Raw genomic sequence first — 23376 nt, 5'->3', positions numbered from 1 at the left:
CCCTATACATTTCTGAGTGTGCATACTTATGAGTGTACCTATGTGCATATTAACTTTTTATACTGCCTGATTGCAAATGCTCCTCTGTGAGTACCTGTGTTGGTATAAATCTGTGTGTGGGCTTATGCCTGTGTGTGTACCTATGAGAATGTCTGTATATGTACTCTGTGTGTACATGTATGTGTAATAATATGTACTGTTGTAAGTGTGACCCTGTGTGTATTTTTTTGTGCATGTATGTGGGGTGTGTGTGTGTGTGTGTTCTTGGGATGTGGGATCTATGTGGACATCTGCCTAACACCTGCATGTGTGATTCCTGTGTGATTGTCCCTGTGCGTCTGTGTATTAAGACAGTCTGTTACATGTGACTGTCTCTAAAGAGGATAAAGGCACACATTGTAATTTCACAACTTTACCTTCCTCTCTGAGTTTCCTAAAAATACTATCAGTGACCAGTAAAATGTGAAAGAGAAGCTTTTGTGAAAGAGAGAGAAAAGGGAAAGCAGAGGTCAGAATCATTCATGAGGGAAATTCTAAGTGCTCCAATCATGAACAGTAGCCCCGAGTGTCTTCAACTGTATTACTAAACCATAGACTTTGGGGTTTTTAAATAAACTTTTCTTCCTATGTCACATACTCCTCCTCACTCATAACAAAAACAAACAAAAGGAACCTTGTGTGTTTGCCATGATTCCCAAATACATCATCCTGAAGAAATCTCCCCTAGAGGATGAGCAATGACAAATATTGGCAGAGCTGCCCTAGGCTGACATGGACTGCTTTCACGGGGCCTATAAACCGGCATGTTGCTCAGCTCCCACTGGCATGATTAGCCTGGTATCCTGGGCCCCTCCTGTGCACCATGTTGTGCCATCCCATTCAGTTCTCCTTTCTGGCCAGGTTACCCAGAGAACCCCTTCTTATGTATGTCCCCCTCCCAGGGTCTCCTGCAGACCTGCTCTTCCTAGTCTGATGCTCTACTAGGAGTTCTGGCCTAGGATCCTGCCTGAGGGATGGAGAGAAGTATGGGAGGAAACAGTGAGAACCCTCTGAGCTGCTGAGGCCTAACTCAGAGCTCCTCTCTCGGCTCCTCATTTATTAAACTGAACACTAGGGCCTTAAACTTGACAGGAAGGAGGAGCAAATGGGAGTTATATAGATGGTTCAGTTGGCCTCCCCAGCCCAGCTGCACTGGGGCAAACTCCTAGGATAACTCAGTTTCTCTTTGGAGCTAACAGCAGCCAAGCAAGAGAAATGGGAACCAGCTTGCCAAGAGCTTTGGGGATTAGGCAACTAAAAAAAATCCCTCCTCCTTGACACTGTATCTTCCATATCACCTTAAGCAGACCTTCCAGCTTCCAGCCTGAGACTGAATGCAGCTCATGGTAGCTCACAGCTCAGAGAGGACCTGCCCAGTATCCTACCTCTTACCATACTCCTTCCCCAAAATGGTCCAGAGAATTGCAAAACAGCCCTTTGCCATCTCACCACAAAAAGTCCCAAAGAGGGAGAAAATATAAGCAGAAAGAAGGACTAAAAACCAAGACTCAGAGATGGTAACAGGGAGGATGGGAAGATCCACTAGGCCATTAGGCCAAGGCCAAGGAAAAGTGACAGGAAGGGGGAAGAAGAAGATAAGAGGAGAGAGGGAGGAACTGCTGAGGGACACTAAGATAAAGGGAGCATCAATGATAGATGACAAACTAAAGATGGAGACAGTTGGAGTTAGTGATGTGAAGATGGAGGAAGACAGAAACCCAGAAGCGGAGATGTGCCAGGGAGCAATGTGTGGGCAAAGGATGCACAGGCTGCTTGTGCCAGAGAAGAAGTCGCCTTATATTGTAGCATTACATTAGCTCTTTAGACTCCATGGGAGGAAGGCCTCACACTCTCCAACCCAAACCCATCCTCCTTGCTCCCCAGGCTCACTCCTCATTGAAATGTTACAGTTGGTCACTGCCCCACGTGAACTGCTAGTATCTCCATCTCAAAACACAACACTCACACATTTACACAGGCACACACCACAACCACCACCAAGCTCTCTCTCCAAGAACACTGTCTGCCTTAGGAGAGCACCCAAAGGGTGTTCCTGGGTGCTGGTGCTTTGCCACTTCTGAGCACTGAGCCTGTAGGTCTGCTCATCTGAGCCTCTCTCTGCTCTGGGTGTCTTCACTGTGCTGTCACCAGCAGAAGAGTTGAGTGGTTGAATGGATCTCAATACTAACTCCAATGGCTTGTGACTTATTCTTAGGAGAGTCACCTCCTGGAAAACCTACTATCTTTAAATGTCGTTCTCCTGAGAAGGAAACATTCACCTGCTGGTGGAGTCCTGGGACAGACGGAGGACTGCCTACCAATTACACACTGACTTACCACAAGGAAGGGTAAAATGTTATCTTCTCTCCTATCAAGCCCCACAAGAGTTCACACATCCAGGCCAAAGCAGAGATGGTTCTGAGTCAGAATTTTCTGGGTGTATACCATAAAGGCTCAAACCCCTGGAGAAAAGGAGTGTCTGTCCACCTTCTCCTGTAAAGGTCCTTTACAAGCTTTCTCAATCTATGCAAGCTGATCCACCACATTGGCAACAAAATATTAGCAATGTTTCCATTTACCTGTCACAAGCTTAGGTTTCAGCCCAAGTCTCCATAGAAGTATTTCCTTATAATAATCTTAGACGACCATATGTAAACCCTGTGCCATTTGTAATTTTTCCTAAGTAAACATGTTACTTTTGTAACACGATAGGATTATATAAATCAGCACCATATAATCCTTGACAAATGTGGCACATTAGGTTTTCAAATTTGTTTCACATCCAAGAAAATAAAGAAGTGTATAAGGAAAAGAAGGTCAGTGTTTTTCTTTATCAAATTGCTGATCCAGAACTGGAGATCTCCTGGAAGGCATGTTTGGACATAATGTTGCCATAAGGACTAAACAAAACATCCCTGGGTGAGAATTTTGTTAAACTCACCATGAGATTCTCCTGGAGATCCTGGAGAATTGGATATATTACCAGTAAAGACAGCTGGTTCACTTTCCAGTAACTGCTCCTGGTTGTACACAAAGCTGTCCTTCCATCTGGGACCCAAAGGGGTGTCATGTAAGCAGATTTTATGAACTCAAACTGGCAACCAAAATCAAATAAACCTCCATCCCTCTGTGGTGTGACTGGATTTGTATCTCCTCATATGAGCAGCCTAATAAGCCACTTGGGGTTAAAATACCTCCTTTCAAAGTCACTTCACTCTGTTACTGATTTGGCTATCTAAAGTTTTTATCCTCTTGAACTCTTTTTTTTTTTTTTCCCCAAATGTAATTCAACATGTAAGTGCAATAAATGCTGCATTGTAGATGGCCACACTGTGTGTGTATGCAGGTGAAAGTCCCAGTTCCCTGAGGTGACATAATGTTACTGCCGGGGTATGGCAGCGCCTTGGCCATACCCATATCCTTGCAGCTCAGGATTTATTATCAGACAATGCATATCTCCAAGCTCGCAAAAACACCATACAGAGGGAAGGGTTTCCGAGAAGCAGAATAGCTGAGACCCTAAAACATCCTTTCCAGCCCTTTCTCTCTCTGCCCAGCTGATATGCACTTAAAATGTCAAATCTCTAAAAGCCAGTGGTGTTGATCTACTAAGAAAACAACTAGAGTTGTTACCACTTTCTTATTTCCTCCTAATACGTTATTCATTGCAGAGAGACCATCACCCATGAATGTCCAGACTACAAAACCAGTGGCCCCAACTCCTGTTACTTTAGCAAAAAGCACACCTCTATATGGACAATATACATCATGACAGTAAATGCCACCAACAAGATGGGAAGCAGTACCTCGGATCCACGCTATGTGGATGTGACTTATATAGGTAAGGGGAAGGAGAGGGGTGAGGAATTTGTTACTCCATTATGTATTTACCAATAGTCAAATTCAATTGAGTCTTCTTTGCTTATGGGCCGATCCCTGACCAAAAAAAAAAAAAAAAAAAAAGATGAGAAAATTGACAATATCCTTGTCAACTGAGCATTTCAAATTACTTTTGTTGATTTATTCATTCAGTAAGTTTGGCACTTGGGATCCTTATGTGCTTTCCTTTGAACTCAGGGGCACTCGACTACTGAGTCATGTCCCCAGCCCTATTTTATATTTTATTTAGAGACAGAATCTCACTGGGTTGCTTAGCTCCTCACTTTTGCTAAGGCTGGCTTTGAACTCGCAGTCCTCCTGCCTCAGACTCCTGAGCCACTGGGATTACAGAGATGCGCCACCATGCTTGGTAACAATGCTTGTTTTATGTATGCTCTCCTTGTTAATGTTTCTCTCCTGCACTGATCACATAATCAGTGTCCCCTTCTACCTTGATAAGCTGGGATTTATTTCTTTTATTCTCTCCATGGAAGACAAAGCTATTCCCTGTAGAGCAGCAATTAGAAGAGATTCATCTGATTCTGCATCCATAGAAATTGCTGCCATTGCTTTACTCCCACCCTGAATTCTCAAAATACATATATTTCTTAACAATCCAAGCTATTGTTTTACAAATAAAGAATTGGCTTGATGCTTGAGCATCAAGCTGAAAACCAAGATCACAAGTACAATATATGGAGAAGTCATTAGTAAAGTAGAAAAAAATCAACCTGGAAGATATTTCTTGATTTGCATGATCATCTTTAAGCTGCAGGGCAAGTGGACATAACTTTAATGGCCCTTATGGTTCAGTGAGGAAGTGTGTAGGATAGCCCCTCAGGGCAAAGGACTATCTAGTCCAAATGGTGAAGGAATTTTGCTTTAAAGAATTCATTCTGGATATTTACTTAGACTTTTGTACACGCATGTTTTTTAATCACACATATTGCTCAGTATGTGCTTAACTTAATGCTTCTTCTAATTGATATTTCTTTAGTAAGTACATATAGAATAATCTTTCTTAGGAGTTCATATGCATTAGGATTTATGGAAGCTTTTCTAAAGCTCATTTTTTAGATAAATGTAAGTCACAATGCCAAGTATACTATTCTTACACACACTCTCTTCCCCCACCTGGTATAGAGACTGATTTCAGGAGGCAATAGATAAAAGTACAAAATGTTACTGACCAGCAGGAGTGAGACTAGAGTGAGACTAGGGTAAGACAAATTGCACCCTAGGCAGTTCACTTTTAGGGAGGTGTTCTCAGGACCCTGCACTTTCAGAAATTGAGAGTGATGCCTCTATCATTTTATTATTGTGGTAGAATATATGTAACAACAGTTACCATTTAAAATGTGCCATTAGTTCATTGTCGATGTTATGCAACATTTATCTAGTTCTAGCTCCCAGCCTAGGGAAACAAGTGACTTACCATTGTTTCCCTAAAATCACATCATCGTGAATGGAAATGTCATACCTACTACACGCTCATTCCCTATTTCTCCCTCTCCCAGTCTTTTGTGACCCTCATCTTCCTTGTCTCCATTTGCCCAGCCTGAATATTGTACATTTATGGGATCATACAATAGATGACTACACCACATTTGATCCATTTATTGGTGGGTGAACATTTGCATTTTTCCACCTTTTGGCTATTATGAATAGTGCTGCCGTGAATATTCATGTACAAATTTTTGCCTGAACATCTTTTCTTCAGTTCCTGGGGGCATGTATCTAGGAATGGAATTGATGAGCAATATGGCATTTCTATATTTTGCTTTTTGAGGAACTTTCAGAGTATTTTCCATAGCAGTTTACATTTGTACCAGAAAGTTCCAACTTCTCTATATCCTTGCCAACATTTTTTTTTAATTTTTTGAATTCTAGGATTTCTGGTAGTTGTAAAATGGTATGTCACTATGGTTCTGACTTGTATTTCCAAGAAGACTAATGGCATTGAGCATTTTTTATGTGCCACGATTTTTGCAACTTTTGCACTCATTTGCCTCAATTACATCCCAAGCCCACTCTCCAGCTCCTGGCATCACACAGAGCTGCTCACATCCATGGCAGAGTAAAATGGTAGGAAAAGCTGATTCTAGACCACATAGATCAGGATTCAAATGTCACTTTTACTGTAATTTCACCCTCCTTTCTAAGCCGGTTTTCTCCTCTGTAGAATGGATACAGTAATAGCACGGTATGGAGTTAGTTGGAGACATTGAATGATATGATTCAGGGAGAGAGTTTTATGCAGCATCTGGCATGTAGCAAGCACCCAAAGACTGTTTGTGATCATTTTGCTGAAAACATTTGCAGAATGAAAGAATGGACCAACAAGTTGTTATGAGGTCACCAAAGAGATCATTGCCAAAAAGTTCAACCTTTAGGCACATTGTAATAACTAGTATCTGAAAGAATGAATTCCATTCACCATCAGGGCTAACATGTATTAGATGTGAAATGTAAATGAGGAAGCAAAAGTATAATCTGTAAACTTGTTATCTAAGTCATAAATATGAATAGATGGTTCACAAAACATGTGTGCCATCAAAGAGAATCTTGCTCCTAGCAGAGAGAAAATAAGTTTTCAGGTCCCCTCCCAATAATCTTTCATCCTAACTCCCATTTGCAAATTCCAGCTTAACTTGTATCACCTGGTCTCTGCCATCATGGAAATAATTTGGGTATATATTTGACCTTGGTTGCTGGAAAGTGAAGAACACATCAAAAACAAAAATTCAGCTGCTTGCTATTCTGACCATACTAAACTCAAATTTAAGTACAGATAGGATTGGTCACATACTAAGAGGCAGACAGCATAACTCGTGTCTTCTAAGGGATTATAATGTGTTGGGGAAAGAAGGCTGGTAAGTTGAAAATGCAATCCATGATAGAAAACTGTAGTGGCAAATAAAAGTTGTAAACAATTAATGCAACTGGAATTTCTTTTCTATGTACAGTTGAACCAGACCCTCCTGAGAACCTGACATTGGAAGTAAAACAGCCAGAAGACAGAAAACCATATCTGTGGATAAAGTGGTTCCCACCCAGCCTGGTTGACGTAAGATCTGGTTGGCTCACGCTACAGTACGAAATTCGATTAAAACCTGAGAAAGCAGCTGAGTGGGAGGTGAGTCAAACAGAATGTTTTTGAAGAATCCATGTTCATTAGCAAGGATGAACCCCTCATGGCTATCAACAGATCATTTCTTCAACTAGTGGGCCACCATGTTGGCCTACCCAGGCAGATGTAACCCACCCAGACGTGGGAAGTCCTTCTCTCCTCTCTTGGAATTGAATGGAGTCCATCTTCATGGCTCTCTCAGAAATAGTTTCTTGCACTTTACAGCCTTCTCCCCCAGGCTCCCCACCTGCCTTTCTAAGTATACCTTAAATCTAGACACCTATGAAAGTATGTAAATTACACTGGGGCAAGAGATAGGGAGAATCTCACTGTAATTTATCCATAGGCAATGGCTGTATTTGTAAGGAAATACTTTCAAATACTTGAATGTAAAAAAGAAATAATGCAGTAAATTGCAGGCATTATGATATTCTACCCTTAAATCCATTAGTATATGGGTCTTTTTTACAAAGAACATTTCCAAATATATGCCAGATAATAGAATCACACATGGAAAAATTAAATTCCTGAATAACATGTAGTATCCAGTCCATCTTTTAATCCCTCCCTCAGTGTTTCATGAATTTCTTTAATGGTGGCTTGTCCAAACCAAAATCCACTTCAAGACCACACATAGTGCCTGGTTGTTAAATCTCTTTAGTATTAATGCACTCAGGAGGCTGGGCCACTTGTCCCATAGAATATTTCATCTTCTTCATTTATCTGATTAATTCTCTATAATGTCAGTTAATTTCTCTTCCCCCGAATTTTCTGGAGATTGGAGCAGATTCAGATTCCAGCATACTTCAGAAGTGATATTACATTCTTCATAATGCATCATCAGCACCATCATCAGGAGACACAGCCATCTGGTTGACCAACCATTAATGACGCTTAAATTGACGCCTGTGTTGGGGAGATGAAAATCCGATCCCTTATTTATAAACTCATGTTTCATTTGATTTTACAAATATCACAATTTCACAGCAATTTTACAGTTGCTTCAACATACATGAAGAATTTGTTCTCTTCCAATTTATGATCTTAATACCAACTAATAATCCTTAAATCAGTTACTTCTCTGGAGTGTATAAACTATTTTCCAATTTTATTGTCCCTTATACATTTATAAAGTTGATTTATTAACATTTATCATGTCTTCCATGCAGCAGAGTTGGAGGGGTATGACATATTTGCCATTGTGAAACAAAGTTACAAGTGGAGAGATAGAAAACCTTTGAAATTGTAATTCTTGTTCCATAGGAGTCTTATTAAGGAAGTTGGGGCCTAATCCCACATGATGGAGATTAGGGCCTACATTTTCTTCTATTAGACACAGGGTTTCTGATTGTATTCCTAAGTCCTTGATTCATTTTGAGTTGAATTTTGTGCATGGTGAGAGATAGGGGTTTAATTTCATTTTGTTGCATATGGATTTCCAGTTTTCCCAGCATCATTTGTTGAAGAAGCTATCTTTTCTCCAGTGCATGTTTTGGCATCTAATCTAATATTATAATTTCTAATATAATTGTAGTTTTGTGGGTTAGTCTCTGTGTCCTCTATTCTGTACCATTGGTCTACCAGTCTGTTTTGGAGCCAATACCATGCTGTTTTTGTTACTGTTGACCTGTAGTATAGTTTAAGGTCTGGTATAGAGATGCCACCTGCTTTACTATTCCTGCTAAGGATTGCTTTAGCTATTCTGGGTCTCTTATTTTTCCAGATGAATTTCATGATTGCTTTTTTCATTTCTATGAGGTATGTCATTGGATTTTTTAAAGGAGGGATGGATCTGAAAGGGTAGCATAGAATGGTGAAAACAGGGTATCCTGTAGGTATCATCATCTGGCCTAATGTTTCCAATGGTTTATTATTTAGTGGCAAAGTCCCTTTCCTCAAAACAAAAGTCAGAAGTGACTTCTGTTTTCCTTGTTCTTCCTTAGACCCATTTTGCAGGGCAACAGACACAATTTAAGATTCTCAGCTTATATCCAGGACAGAAATACCTTGTCCAGGTTCGCTGCAAACCAGATCATGGATTCTGGAGTAAGTGGAGTCAAGAGAGCTCCATTCAGATACCCAGTGGTGAGTGCCTGGACTACCTTGTCTTATATTCCTAAGTATTTTTAAATGGTTAATTTGCATGTATTAACTACTAAAAGAGAAACTGTTTGAGCCTTATCCAGAATAATAAATAGAGGTGGGGTTTTAATTTCTTTATCCAACACAAAGACATTGAGCAGGGTTGCATTTCTCTCTGAATGACTGTCAGTGAGGACCAGTTTCCAGATAATGTACAGATGTGGACTTTAAATGTCTCAGAGGGTTAAATGGCCAATCATTATGCCCTTTCCATAGGCCCCATCCCTAGCATTTAGAGAGTCCAGTCAGTACCATCATCTAGTCCTTCCTGAGTTTGTAGGGTGTTATCCCATCTCAGAGTCACAAACTCATGTTTAATCTCTGATGAGAATCATATGTTGTTCTATTATCCATGGGCAAGTACACGAGAGGCCCTCAGATCTAACAAAGTGCCATTAAATATAGTGGCTTATATTCCACAAAGGGAAAGAGCCATTTTGCATTACTAAAGTATTTACAGTTTCCAGTGTCTTTATCCCATTTGGTGCTCCCAGCCCTCTCATGTATTTGGAAAGAATATAATTACCATTAGGAATTAAAAGTGAGAAAAATGAAATTCAGTGAAGTTAGGTCTGTATACTTGCCTGGCCAAAGTATCAGGGCTTCATTGGCTTGGCATGCTGGGAAGAACCCTGAACTGTGAGTCAGTACATACATCTAGACTGGCACTGGCTCATCCTAAAAAAATCACAGGGCCTAGAGGCAGGAGGTCTGGGTTCAAGTCCAGATTGCAACTCTATTCTGACATGTCCTTGGGTAAATCACTCTTTGATTCTCAGTTTCCTCATCTATAAAACAAGGCAATGTGGGTAGAGAGCTTAATGTGATTGGTGGTTTTTAGTAAGAACTTTTTTTTAGTGTTAACTTTTATTATTATTACTGCAACTTACCATGGATTTCTTCTTTAAGAATCAAATAAAAGAATATGTGAATGGACTTGAAATTTCATATTGTAAAATATGTGCAACATATTAAAATATTAGTAATATTGGAAAATATAAGTTGGATTGCTCTTAAATCAAAAGAGATAAAGCTAGAAGAAAATCATGTGTTCAAAAGTTTCACACATTAGTTTGGCTGGTTTGTTTTTAATGATACTATATGTGATCAAAGCTTTCTGGCTGTTTGTTTTTTAGACTTCACCATGAAAGACACAACGGTTTGGATCTTTGTGGCTGTTCTTTCTGCTGTCATCTGTTTGATTATGGTCTGGGCAGTGGCTTTGAAGGGCTATAGGTACTTCATTATCTCTAAGCCCTTCTCTCAATCATGGTTGTCAGGAATAACAGCAAAAAAGATAATGTGAAGATAATGGAAACCTACGGATAATTCAAGACCTAATTTTAACCATTAGTTGCAGTGTGCTTGCCAATTTAAAAAAAAATCATTTTATCAGTGCTTTCTTAAAAAACAAAAGTAGGAAAATGAACTCACTTGAAGCAGGTGTTCACAGCTGTGAAATAGTAAAAATCTGGAAAGAACAGCTAAAATTAAGAGAAGCAAATTGTCCAAATAATTCATGAGTTTCAAAATCAGTCTTCTAAATTATAGAAAATTTTAAGAGAGGTCTCTGTAATTATTATCTTCATCGCTTATTATTAGTTTAATGTAGCCCCGATACTCTTTTTTTATAGTTCCCATAGCAGCTATTTGAAGATAAAAATAATTTTTCAAAAATCACAAGGCAAAAAGATGAGTAATTTATTCAGTCTCCCATATTATTTTATAGCATGATGACCTGCATCTTTCCACCAGTTCCTGGGCCAAAAATAAAAGGATTTGATGCTCATCTGTTGGAGGTAAGTGCCAGAGGCAGAGAATGAAATGTGACTCACTGCTTTGTAATAATTAACTTTACAAATGCACACACAATCCCATCAATCCAGCCAGGCCGTCTCAGTCATCCTTCTCCTTATTGGCATGTGTTAACAGAGAGAGGTGTGAGGGATAAAAGTCCTCACTATCAGATATGGAAAGTCCAAGGGCAAGGAAAGAAAACATACAAACACATGTTGATGCTGTACACTGACCCAGGGCTGCTCAGAAGCACAGATATTATGATTTTGTACAAATAATTTGGAAAGAAGGTGAATGTTTTGATTAATACAAATCAGGAACCCACCTCCACTTCCATCATATGGGACAAGCTTCCCTTTATATAAGTCCAAAGTAATAGAATGGTCTATTTTCCCTATTGCTCAGTTTGAGCAGTCACTTGAGACTAGGTTAGTAAAATAGTAGTGTTGTTTACCAAAGCGTGTTTAAACTGTTTTTAATGAAAAGAGAGATTAGAACTTTTTTTAAATTTCTTTTTAAGTTGAAATAGATAATTTCAATTCAACAGAAACCTTAACAGTGACATATGTTAAATCTATTCCCTGTAGAAGAAAGCAAATGTCACTTGGTGTGGTTATATTATGATTGATAGTGCAAGAAATTGAAAAGTGAGTCACAGAGAATTTGGCTTGTCTGCATTTTCTTTGTTTGCAGATATCAGAGCAGTGACAAGAGCCCAGGAGTTTGGCTCTGAAACCAGTGTTCTTACCCCACCATTCAGTCTAGCATTGACTTTTACAGAGCCAGCATGAATGCCTTTGCTAACTAAAGTGACCACTGACTAGCTCACAAGTCAACTGACTAAATTAATCACTAACAACTCAACTAACTAAATTTACTGACTAGCTCACAATTCAACCTCCTGGCCACAGAGACAGCATAGCTCCTTGAGGGTTAAGAATATTAATATCCTTCTTTCTATTATCTATCTCTACTCCTCCAAAGAACCCTCTCAGATAGGTCGTATTATTCCTATTATTAAAATGAAGAAGATGAAGTTACGGGAGCAGCTTGTCCAAAGTCATATATACCCTATATGTAATCAAGCCAAGAACGAAACGAGGCAGTAGTACCTGACCTAAGAGGACTAGAAAGAAAAGGGGAAGTTAGAGGAAGAAGAGGCAGAAAAGAAGGAGGAGGCGGGAACAGGAGAGGGGGAAATATGGAGTAGAAAGAAGAGGTAGGGAAAGAGGAGAAGGAGGAATGAGATGTGGGGGAAATGGAATAGAAGGAGCAGAAAAGGTGGGATTGGAAAAGGGAGAAAGGAAAGAGAAACAGGAGACGGAGGAGGCAGAGAATAGCAGGAGAAAGGAAAGAATCAACCTATTATCAGTTTAGAAAGTGGTGGAGCAAGTGAGGAGGCCAGCGATGACATCTCGGAGCCACTCCACCAGTGAGTACCAGAGTCAGCTTCTCGCCTCAGCATTTTGGTTTCAGATGTTCCACAAGCTTCTTTTATTGAGTAATTTTATGTTTATTGTATTGTGCATACTACTTTCCCATTAAACCGATGATCATTATTGTTTAGACTGAGTAAGTTAAAAATCACGAGTTGACTTAAAAATATTTGATGAGTAACACCCAGAAGGTGATTATAGATGGCCTGGCACACAATGCCTGGAGTTTGGGAAATTCCACACAGCTCTTACCACACTTCACCTGATCAAGGTGCTGAACAGATGCCATGTTGCCAACTGTGATGCCAACTGGGCGTGTGATGAAGCTAATAGCTCTCTTTCCTTGTGTCTGTGTTTCATAGAAGGGCAAGTCTGAAGAACTCCTGAGTGCCTTGGGATGCCAAGACTTTCCCCCCACTTCTGACTGTGAGGACTTGCTGGTGGAGTTTTTAGAAGTAGATGACAGTGAAGACCAGCAGCTAATGCCAGCACATTCGAAAGAACACCCAGGTCAAGGTGTGAAACCCTCACACCTAGATCCTGACAATGACTCTGGCCGGGGAAGCTGTGACAGCCCTTCCCTTTTGTCTGAAAAGTGTGAGGAACCCCGGGCCAATCCCCCAACTTTCCACACTCCTAAGGTCATTGAGCAGCCTGAGAATCCCAAAACAAATATTCCCTTCACCTGTGACCCCCACAGCATAAGTATGGAAGGCAAAATCCAATACTATCATGCTGGTGGATCCAAATCTTCAACCTGGCCCTTACCACAGGCTGCCCAGCACAACCCCAAGTCTCCTTACCACAGCATTGATGATATGTGTAAACTGGCTGTGGACCCTGCAGGTGCACTGGCCATGTTGTTGGACAAAGCAGGCAAAGATGCTTTACAATCCTCTAAAACCATTGAGACTGGAGGGGAGGAAAAGGAAGACAAGCAGAAGGAGATGGAAAGGTTCCATTCCAAGACTGAGCAAGGCACAGCCTGGCTGCTGCCCCAGGAAAAAGCCCACTTTATCTCTGCTAAACCCCTGGATTATGTGGAGATTCACAAGGTCAACAAAGACGGAGCACTGTCATTGCTGCCAAAACAGAAAGAGAACAGTGACCAGACAGAGAAGCCCGGGGCTCTTGAAACCAGTAAGGAGTATGCCAAAGTTTCCAGGGTTATGGATAACAACATCCTGGTGTTAGTGCCGGACCCACGTGCTCAAAGCGTGGCTTTGTTTGAAGCATCGGCCAAGGAAGCTCCGCCATCATATCAACAGAATCAAGCTGAGAAAGACCTGGCCTGCTTCACAGCAACACCAAGCAACTGCAGACACCCCCAGGGGGGGCTGGATTACCTGGATCCTGCATGCTTCATGCACTCCTTTCATTGAGAGTCGACTAATGGAAGGTTTGGGTAAAATGTGATTTTTCTTCAGGTAACACTACAGAGTTACAAAATGCCATCTCCGAGCTGATGCTCGAGAATGTGGGTAGAATGACACTACTTTGCTCTTTTTCATGCTCCGTGTCTGACCACTTGCCTCTTTTTCCAACTGCTGATTTCCAGAACAAGTCGTTTTGTGTCCTGTGATTTGTAGATTTACTTTTTGCTATTAGTTATAAAAATTGTATTCAATGAAATAAAAGCACATAGCTTAGTATTCTTGAGGGACAGTACGATTTAGGTACATCCTCTGGAAAAGGCTTTCATGGTTCAGTAGGTGATAGAAGGAAATGAAATGGTCAAAATGGTAGCATGGGAAGGTGACAGATAGGTGGGAAATGCCATGAAAACCACTTCTGAAAAACAGTTCTTTAATCTTGACACTCTTCTTTCATTTTATTAGGATTACCCAAATATGACCCATGGAAAGAACAGATGCATTCCAGCATACCTGACGAGTTGTTTACACCTGTTCCTATACCTTGACACATTGCCAAGATGCAAGTAAAATGATGCCTCCGATTTTTTCTTAAGATACTTTGAATATGTTAAGCATAGATTTCACACCCCTAAATTTTACTTCATTCCAAAGCCTCTAAAGAATATAGTTTTGGAAAGTAAAATTTTATTATATAAGAGGCAAATGAATTTCATGTGGCAAATTCTTTTAGAATGTTTTCCTGCAGCAGGAAAAAAAATTATTATATTCCCTAGTCTTTCCTTAGTGAAAAAAAAAAATCCCAAAAGATGAACTCTAATCTAAAAGATAATCACAGCAGGATGCTAATAGAACTACTGCCTTACTGTACATACGAATTCTACTTTAATACAAACCCATAAGTTTAGCAATGTATTTTTGAAGACTATTTTTCTATTGCTGAGGTAAAATAAAAGACTATTTTCTATTTTCCCAGTATAGCTGTTTATGTATTCAGTGGGTACAGTATTTTCTGCTACAAGGTTATAATTGAGCATTTACAGTACATAAAAGTGTATGCAGTCCCTGTTTGTAGACTAAAATGTCATACCAACCCAAAGCCCACTGAGGAATATGAAGTAGATGACAAAATCCAGTTTCCATTACAATGGAGCATAGTTTCTCTGATTCTTTTTCTCTCCAAGATACTTTAAGCAACAATGAACAACAAAACTTGGGTTCGAAGAATTCTCCACAGATCAGAAATTATTTCTCCTGTGAGTTTAGGGCAACTCTGGGGCTTCTGCCAATCTATGGTTGAATCTTCATAAAGCTACCATGAAAAAGGACAGTGGTGATTTTAACATGCTGTTTCAGAGACAGAGGCTTGGTCTTGTTTTGTTTTTCAGAGCAATCTTGGGCAGCAAAAGAATTTTAAGCAAAACCAGGAGTTAGTATCTCTCCTAAATAGATCCATTTGCAAAATCTTGGTAGAGATGGAGACAGCACTTACATGGGCAGTATCCAAATACGTTCTAGAAAGTCAGGCATTTGTAGAGTAATAGGAACAGCTTCAAAGGTCAGGGATGGTAATGAGAATCTGTAGATCAGTTAGTTAGTTAATTAGTTAGTTAGTTGGTTGGTTGGTTGTTTGTTTTTGACCCCCTGAGAGTGGTCAAAATCTGGGATCACCATTTTAAGAGGAACATCTATGAATCATCGACTTTACAAACCGCTTCCCTCTATTTTTCATTTCACCTGAGGGCAAATCCACTTTCCAGCCACTCACTAATGACATAAAAGACTTGAGCTCACCCTGGTGAGTCAAGTATTCCACCCCAACAAGTCCATATTGATAAGAACTGGATCCAGCTTCCCGGATGATTAAAAGTGAACACACTGCCAGTGCTCTATTTTCCCAATACATAGACAACTCTTAAGATTTGAGGAAGCATTTGGGAGAGCTGTCCAAGCTCATTAATCCTCTAGATCCTCAATACTCAGTGTCTGAGAATCAACTATGTCAGTATCAACTGGACACTGTATGAAAATTCTGTTTGCAAAATCTTGGACCCCAGCCCAGCCCTACAGAAATGGAATCTGCATTTAACTAAGATCCCCAGATGATTCACATGCTCATGGAAGTTTAAGAAACATTGCCCTAGATTAATATTTCCACTAAAGGTTATTTTAGTGCATGGAAACAATCCTCTCATGGAACGTATAGGTCAAGTTACATTTAACTCTCAATGAACAGTACTATATATAAGAATAAGGCAAAAAAAGAAACCTCTTAATGGTTTAAGATGCACATAATGGAGAATCTGAAAATGACCTGCAAAAGTTCATAAAATTTCCATTAGGGCCAGAGAATACAGTCCACTTAAAAGATGTTGATCATAGACAATGACCTTCAAGACAATTTAAAGTATACTTTTCCCAAGTAGACCATTCTTCTCCAACATATGTATATATAGGTTTTTATTTATAAAATTATGACCATAGCAAAGACAAAAACTTGTTTGTGTGTGTGTGTAATTGTGTAGATCTTATAGTTTGAAAATTTTAAAACAATCTTCTTTTGACATATAATTTTATGTATATAAAAAAAGGTTATAGCCGGCTAACGACAACCCAAATCCCAAAGACACAAATTAGCACTCATTAGTCAAAACTATGATTTGGTAATCATTTAGCACTCTTTCAATTGTTTTCATGATATAACATATTTTCTTTGATGGAAACAGCTGATTGAATGGAAGAACACATACTCTGGGTTCTACTCCTGTTTTGCCTTGGAGAGATGGAGACCTTCTTAAGGTCTCATTTTTTTTTTCTGAAGATGTTAGACCAAATAATTTCTAAAGGCTTTAAAAAAACTGTGATTCCTTGATTCCATGACTCACTGAATATTTTCCTACAAAGATCATTCAAACAAATGCCTTGTATCTTAATATGGCATCAAATAATTGCTTTTCATTATATGAATACCAGGTAATCTTCAGTGATCTGCTCATCATACTTTATTTTTCAAGTCATCAGCCCCAAATGATCTTAATGTATTGCAAATTCATTTTCTAAGTTATATAAATACAGAATCATATTCTTAAATTATGTGCAAATATGCATAGAGAAAATAGGCATAAGATAGAAAAGAGACACTATTCTGTAGAAAAATTATCTTTTAGTGAATCAAGCCGTGCTCATTTCTGGCTGAGTCCAGCAACCCCAAATCTCTTTTCTTTTATCTATTGATTTTTTTTTCCACTTATGATAGCTTGTAAACAACCATTGCCCAACTGACTTAAGGTCATACTTTGATAAACAAGTACCTAAATATTCAAGTTACAAAGCTTATGAAACTAGATACAACCAATGGTTGATTTATGGACACTTATGACCAAAGTAACAAAATGTTCTATTTAAGTTTTAATTTAATGTATATAAGACACCCTAACATGAGCACAAGTTATTATCAGCTGCCATTGACATTTAGCAGACTCAACATTTTCCTAAGTGCCTAAGACCATCTCTGGTAGTCAGTTATGAACTGAATACTCACTTTAACTGGTTTGGTCTGAGGAATCAATCTCCAGCTGCTTGTGTAAGATCAAAGCATTTTGACTCCTTGCCCTGTGGTGACTGAAATGAATAAACAGGCAAACCTTGAGTTAATGAGTAACCTGAGGCTGAGTTCCAGGGAGCAGTTTGTCTCTGGAAGAAATCTGGCTCTCGCTTTTTTGAGCTGCCCTCTGCTGCCCATAATTTGCATTTGCAGAAAGACTTGGACCTGCCTTGCCAACTTCCCTATCTCCTTAGAGAATAAAGAAACAGATTTGTATGTTTTATAAAAGTGCCTTTCTTTATTTTCCAAAAAAAAAAAAAAAAGTGTTGTCACTTTACAAGAAATTTGTCAGAAAATAAAACTGAGCTTAAGTAGATTTTGTTTTTATGCAAATGTTGCATAAATAAATGAAGAAATGGAAAGAGAAGTCAGAAAGAATGACAAAATGGCCTAAGAGTTAACCAGCAAAATGTTCAGTAGATTTTTGTGTATTGTTCCAATGAACCATCATAGAGCATATGTTAATAGTGTGACTTACTTTGCCTGACAAGAAATTGAGTCTGGCTATGATGTGGGGATAAACCTGCCACCCACTGGCTATGATTTGGGGATAAACCTGCCACCCACTCAAGACAATCCATTTTAAAGCATATTGTTGTGCTTTTAAATGTCACTGAATTGCATGCCAGAGCTTCAAAAGAACAATGTGTGCATTTTGAAACTTTGCACACAGATGGAAAAATACTAATGACTCTGAGTTATCACCCCCAGTGTTGTTAAAAATAGATAAGCCATTGATGAAAGCCTTGTGTGTACTTCAGTGAATAAATGTCCTTTCCTGTCTTTTTTGCTCAAGCACAATATTGTCATTTCTGGGATAGTGACTTGGCGTTCAATGTCCAGGTCTAGCTCCTATCACTGCCACTGAATAAACTATATGGACCTTTAAATTCTGGCCACCAATTTTCTCACTGGGTTGGCCAAAAATATTTCTAGGATTTCTTCTAGCTCTGTCTTTGATTCTCATAATCTAAGTAAAATCCAAGAGTTCCTGTCCAAGGTCCAGGTACCCCACAAGAACACATTGCTGACCTGCCCTTGACCTGCCCAGTGAACTCTGAAGACAGTGTGTCTATAAAAATGCTTAAGAGACAAAGTCAGCTCCATTCCTTCAACCCAGATGAATTTAATTCTCCCCCCTCCTCTTCCTTCCTGGTGTTATGTACTTCTAGGCTTTTTATTCCTTCTCCCCAGGGCCTGTTATTTCTCCCAAGTGTTAATCATGCCTAGTAGCAAGAAACAAAATTATTTTTTAAAAAATGAACTTTAACCCTGCAAAGAACTAGTCAATTGTTAAATCAGGCACAGATATCCAAGCCCAAGTTGAGGATCACAAGTACACCCCACTGAGAGATTTGCATGCTTGAAGATTTAAGCCCATATTCACTCTTTAATTAAATTGGTGGTCATCTATAAGTTCAAGCTATCTTTATTACTAGACACCAGAGGTCTTAAGGAGAAACTTTAAAACACAGAATTATTTCTTCAGAACTTATGATCCAATAAAAAATGAGATTTGTATGATTGACAGATTTGTCATCTGCAAATCAAACAGGATTTCTCTGCCTAGACTTCTGCTTTTTAGGAAGGTGATTTTTCATCTGGGACCCCCATGGTATCTATTTCAATTAAAGGGAAAAGATAGATAAATAGAAAATAGGATGTTTCCAAAGGTTTGGGCATTTGAGAATTCCATAAAATGCCAAGAATAGCCACTAAACCTAAATTTTAGTGAAAATAATAAAACTATAATGTATTCAGTAGTCTGATATTATGGCTCTGAGATGTATGTAATTCATGATACAATAGGCTGGCAGCTCTTTAATCCACATCAATTTATTTGGTGTATGCTCTGATTTCAATTAACAAAGCATTGAAAAATTTAAATTGGAAAGGCATATCCTGTTGATATGATGTAATCAATGAACAGAGGGACTCTCAGATTATCAAGGCATATTAATTAATTAACATTTTACCTGCTGCTGTTTAAAAAAAAACTCTAAAAACTTTGGCAACTGAAGGAGTAATATCAAACATAAACTTAAATAGTTGTGGTCAAATTATGCTCACTTAGATAAATTTCTGAGCTTTTCTGTGCACATTTTGCATTCTGGTGGGAGGGGATCTTTTTATCATGTTATCTAAAATTGAAAAATTATATGGCAAGAATACCTCTGAAAAATGATTTGTTTTATAAATTCTTGGGAAAAATGAATTTTGAAATTAATTTTAGAAATAACTACCTCCCCTTCATGTCCTAATAACCTTCCTTCAAAGCTGCTTGTAGTTTAGAAATGAAACATCTCATGCTTTGACTGTTTTTGGTGGCATATTGGATGTATTTGTCATAAGTCATTTCTGACTTTAAAGTAATCATTGTATTATTTTATACTATATTGCCATATGTGGTTCAAAGACAGTATATGCCACACTGAAATATATAATCCTCGTGTTATAAAACTCATTATGTAATAGAAATGAAAATTATTTAATGACTTAGAATCTATCCATGTGTAATTTCAAAATGATTATGTTTATGACTGTAAAATAAGACTAAAAAAAGTAATCACATATTTCTGTTGAAACTGTGAATGTACTAATTTTTCCTTAATCTTTGAAGTAGTATCATATGCCACTGTACCGCTGCTCTGGGGTGTTCTGTGTTTAAAGTACAATCCAACAACTATTTAAACATCAACTTCAACCCCTCGGCTTTGCTTCATGTGACCACTGAGTCTTGAGTGTTATCTGCATAATGAGGCTTACTTTTGTGCTTCATCATTCATTCTGAACAATGTACAAGTCTCATGTGGAAACCAAAGCGATCTAGACCCAACCCATTGCAAGATCGTGTCTTCTGCAAAGCCATACTGAAGTGAAGCCTTCACCATAATGGAAGGTTCCATATTTTCAAAGCTACCACTACCTCTGCTTGTCTTCTCTCCCTAGAAAATGCCAAGTAAAATCTTTCAACATTAAGTGGCAAATTAGAAGTGATTGTTAAATACATTGATGACATTGTTTGCTTCTTGACATGAGAATGCAACTTCTAATTCACCACTTTGCAGGCTTATGCTAGGTTTTCTGAATAACCCTTTTTACATTTTTATATTTGATAAAAACTGGCTTATGAGTAAACTTCAGAAAGAATACATAGTCATCAGATTAAAAAAAAAACAATAACAGAGTGTAGAGTTTTTTCCTAACTTTAAGTCACCTTAAGGTGGTTTCCCAAAGCCATGATAATATATGTCATTATTGAAAATACCCAGTTCAGTGCCTGGCTTAACAAATGTTTATTTCCTTTGCCTGCCTTTCATCTATATTTTTTAATGGAAAAGAGCAGAATTATGTATACAGCTGAAGCAATTTTCTTAAAGACTTTTTGCTGCTAAAGGATCCATAATCAGGAAATATACAAAATAATTCCCCTAAAACTCCTAGAAATAAATTTTTTCTTTACTTAATGTTATCTATCAAATATATTATGATATGGGGAAAGTCAGTCATTTATCAGAAATAATCTTGTTTTGATTTTAAAAACTTATTTTCTTTATGCCATCATTGTAATGTCTATTTTTTTCCTGTTTAGCCTTTAAGAATTATAGATTATACACATCTGATTTGTTATCTTGCACTTTTCATTCTATAAATCTTTGGTTATTGCATACCATGCTTCCCGTTTTCCATGGATTTATTCCTTTATCTCCTTCCATTTTCTGGGGACTACACGGACGGTTAAATCTTTGTCAATAGTATGGGAAATTATGCTAACAGCTATTCTCACACCTTCATTTTTACTGCATGCCAAAAACAATGCTTGCCAAACAAAATCTTAGACATCCTAGTACATTGTGGTCATTATATTTCTATTCATGTCTTTATAAAAATACCCAGCCTAGTGTCCGGCTCAATAAATATGTATTTCCCTTTTTCCCTTGCCTATCCTTCTTTATTTTTTTTAAACTTGAAATGGGGATGTGCAGAATAACATATGTTGGCCTAAAGCAATTATCTGAAAAACTTTTCATTGCTGACAGATGTATAATCAGGAAATTGTTTCTTTAATGGGACCAAAATAAATTTCTTCATATACCTTCATCCTTCCATATATTACCAGACAAGATTCCCTTCCTTTACCTCATCCCTGTCATATGAGAAGTTGCAAAAAATAAAGTGACATGGCACTGGGCACAGTGAGAATGAGTAAGAGAATATCACTTAAATATTGTTAAATAAAGGAAAGACCAAATCATCAAGAAAAAAGTAACCCTTTTGAAGACTATAATTCATTGATATTACCAATATATTTTTGGCAAAATCCATCAGATGAAGTGTGAATGGATAACCTCTTACTTTGAAAAAGATCTAGATCTAAAAAATCAACTAGAGTTCATGCTTCTGTTGAATTATGAGACAACATGGAGGTTTGCTTTACAAACTCATCTCTGCCACGTCCTAATTCACTAATGCCGTGTTTTACTGAAGAATTATAAACTTCTTCCCTACATGAATACTGGGATCTAAAACTTGGCTTTAGGCAAAGAATCTTTGACTCTCTTGTTCTCTTGGAACCATTTGCCTTTAATTCTTGGGCCCATTTGTATTTTTAAGCTACAAAATGTGCACTGTCAGCCATCAGACATAGGCTCTCTACAATTAGTGATGAGCTAGGGAAGTAGTAGGGAGCTAGTTTTCCCAAAGTTAACTGCATGTGCTTTCCTCAAAGAAAATGGAAATTCTGTACTGCCACATCTTGCCAGAATCCCATATGAAATTTTCACCCACTTAGACCTCTTACATCTTACTGACCAAGTTTCACACAAGTCTCCCCCACTTTTTAGAACCGGGGAGATGCAATTTTCATCTTGGGGTGATGGAGCAAGATGGGAGTGAAGAGGAGTGAAAGAAAGTGTCATTGAAAAGCCCCCAAAAGGGACCTCCCTGGACATGGGAAGAAAAAGTCCTGATGATTTTGAAAATCCCTCCAAAGCCTGCAGAGAAAATCAAACCCATTATTAATGCTGTAAAATGTATTCTGCTTTGGAAATCTTGACACCTAAAGTTAAAATTCTTTTATCAATAACCTCCTCCACCCACACTGTCCATCAACTCCTGCTTCCCATACAAATGTCAAGCATTTTTCTCTTGTTGTGATCAGGTTCACATTAAAATGTGTGCTTATAAACTGACTTGAAGCACAGATATTTGTATGAATGCTACAAAATATTTTTTAAAGAAAAAGCTAGAGGATGTCAGTCAAATAAAACACCACATGGATGTGTGCTGGCGAACACTGGCATAAGAAAATAGAGCTCAGGAATTTTTATTACTGTATTTATAAATGTATTTGAAAGAATTTGTAAATGCCACAGGTACATTTTTAAGGTGACACATTTGCTCCTTATAAAACATTAAAAATTACAAGGCGAGCTTAAATGACATTTGCCAGTAGTTTTACTTTACAAGATGAATATTCATATTGTTGCTGAACTATGTAACTTTATGATGCATTTTTCAATCCTTTTTCAGAGCAAATGCTTTTGCAATGGTAACAATGCCTACTTTAAGTTGACTTAATAAATTATTTCTTGAGCAATGGCTTTTGGAGGGTCTTTTATACATATATGTATGAAACTTGGATTTTATGAAACATAGAATTGAGACATGTTTTTTCTTTGATTCAGCAAAACTTCTTGGAACACATTTTTTTAAAAGAAAGGGGGAAATGACATTCTAAACCTTTCTGGTAATAAAACACGCAGACACATGCTAAAACATTTATCTCAGGACACTCATCCTTGGCATTTTGTTGTTTTTGTTTGTTTGTTTTTCCGGGCACAAATTTCTTTGCTCATATTTCAACACCTTCTCTGATTTTCTATTCCTACTAATTCTAAGTCAAAACCAAACCTTGCTTCCAACTTAGCTAACTTCTTCATCGTCTCTCTGTACTGCCCTCGTGTCTCCTGGTTT

General features: G+C 38.2%; 1 protein-coding gene across 6 annotated transcripts in view; it reads left to right on the top strand.

Moving 5' to 3' along the window:
- The window catches only part of Prlr (prolactin receptor), a 153606-nt gene extending 130607 nt beyond the window's left edge, over positions 1–22999 (top strand). For 5 of the 6 annotated variants that reach the window (XM_076857372.2, XM_076857369.2, XM_076857371.2 and 2 more), the window contains 7 exons: positions 2255–2387; positions 3711–3880; positions 6885–7054; positions 8992–9133; positions 10327–10426; positions 10920–10989; positions 12786–22999. In XM_076857372.2, coding sequence (XP_076713487.2) covers positions 2255–2387; positions 3711–3880; positions 6885–7054; positions 8992–9133; positions 10327–10426; positions 10920–10989; positions 12786–13805 — 1805 coding nt within the window. In that variant the 3' untranslated portion in view covers positions 13806–22999. The remainder of the gene's footprint in view (positions 1–2254; positions 2388–3710; positions 3881–6884; positions 7055–8991; positions 9134–10326; positions 10427–10919; positions 10990–12785) is intronic. The other variant, XM_076857375.2, reaches the window with a different exon arrangement.
- The last annotated feature ends 377 nt before the right edge of the window (positions 23000–23376 follow it).

Source organism: Callospermophilus lateralis, chromosome 5, assembly GCF_048772815.1.
Source record: "Callospermophilus lateralis isolate mCalLat2 chromosome 5, mCalLat2.hap1, whole genome shotgun sequence".
Classification (NCBI taxonomy): domain Eukaryota; kingdom Metazoa; phylum Chordata; class Mammalia; order Rodentia; family Sciuridae; genus Callospermophilus; species Callospermophilus lateralis.
Note: the sequence above shows the minus strand (reverse complement) of the source record. Positions and strands in the feature narration are given on the sequence as shown.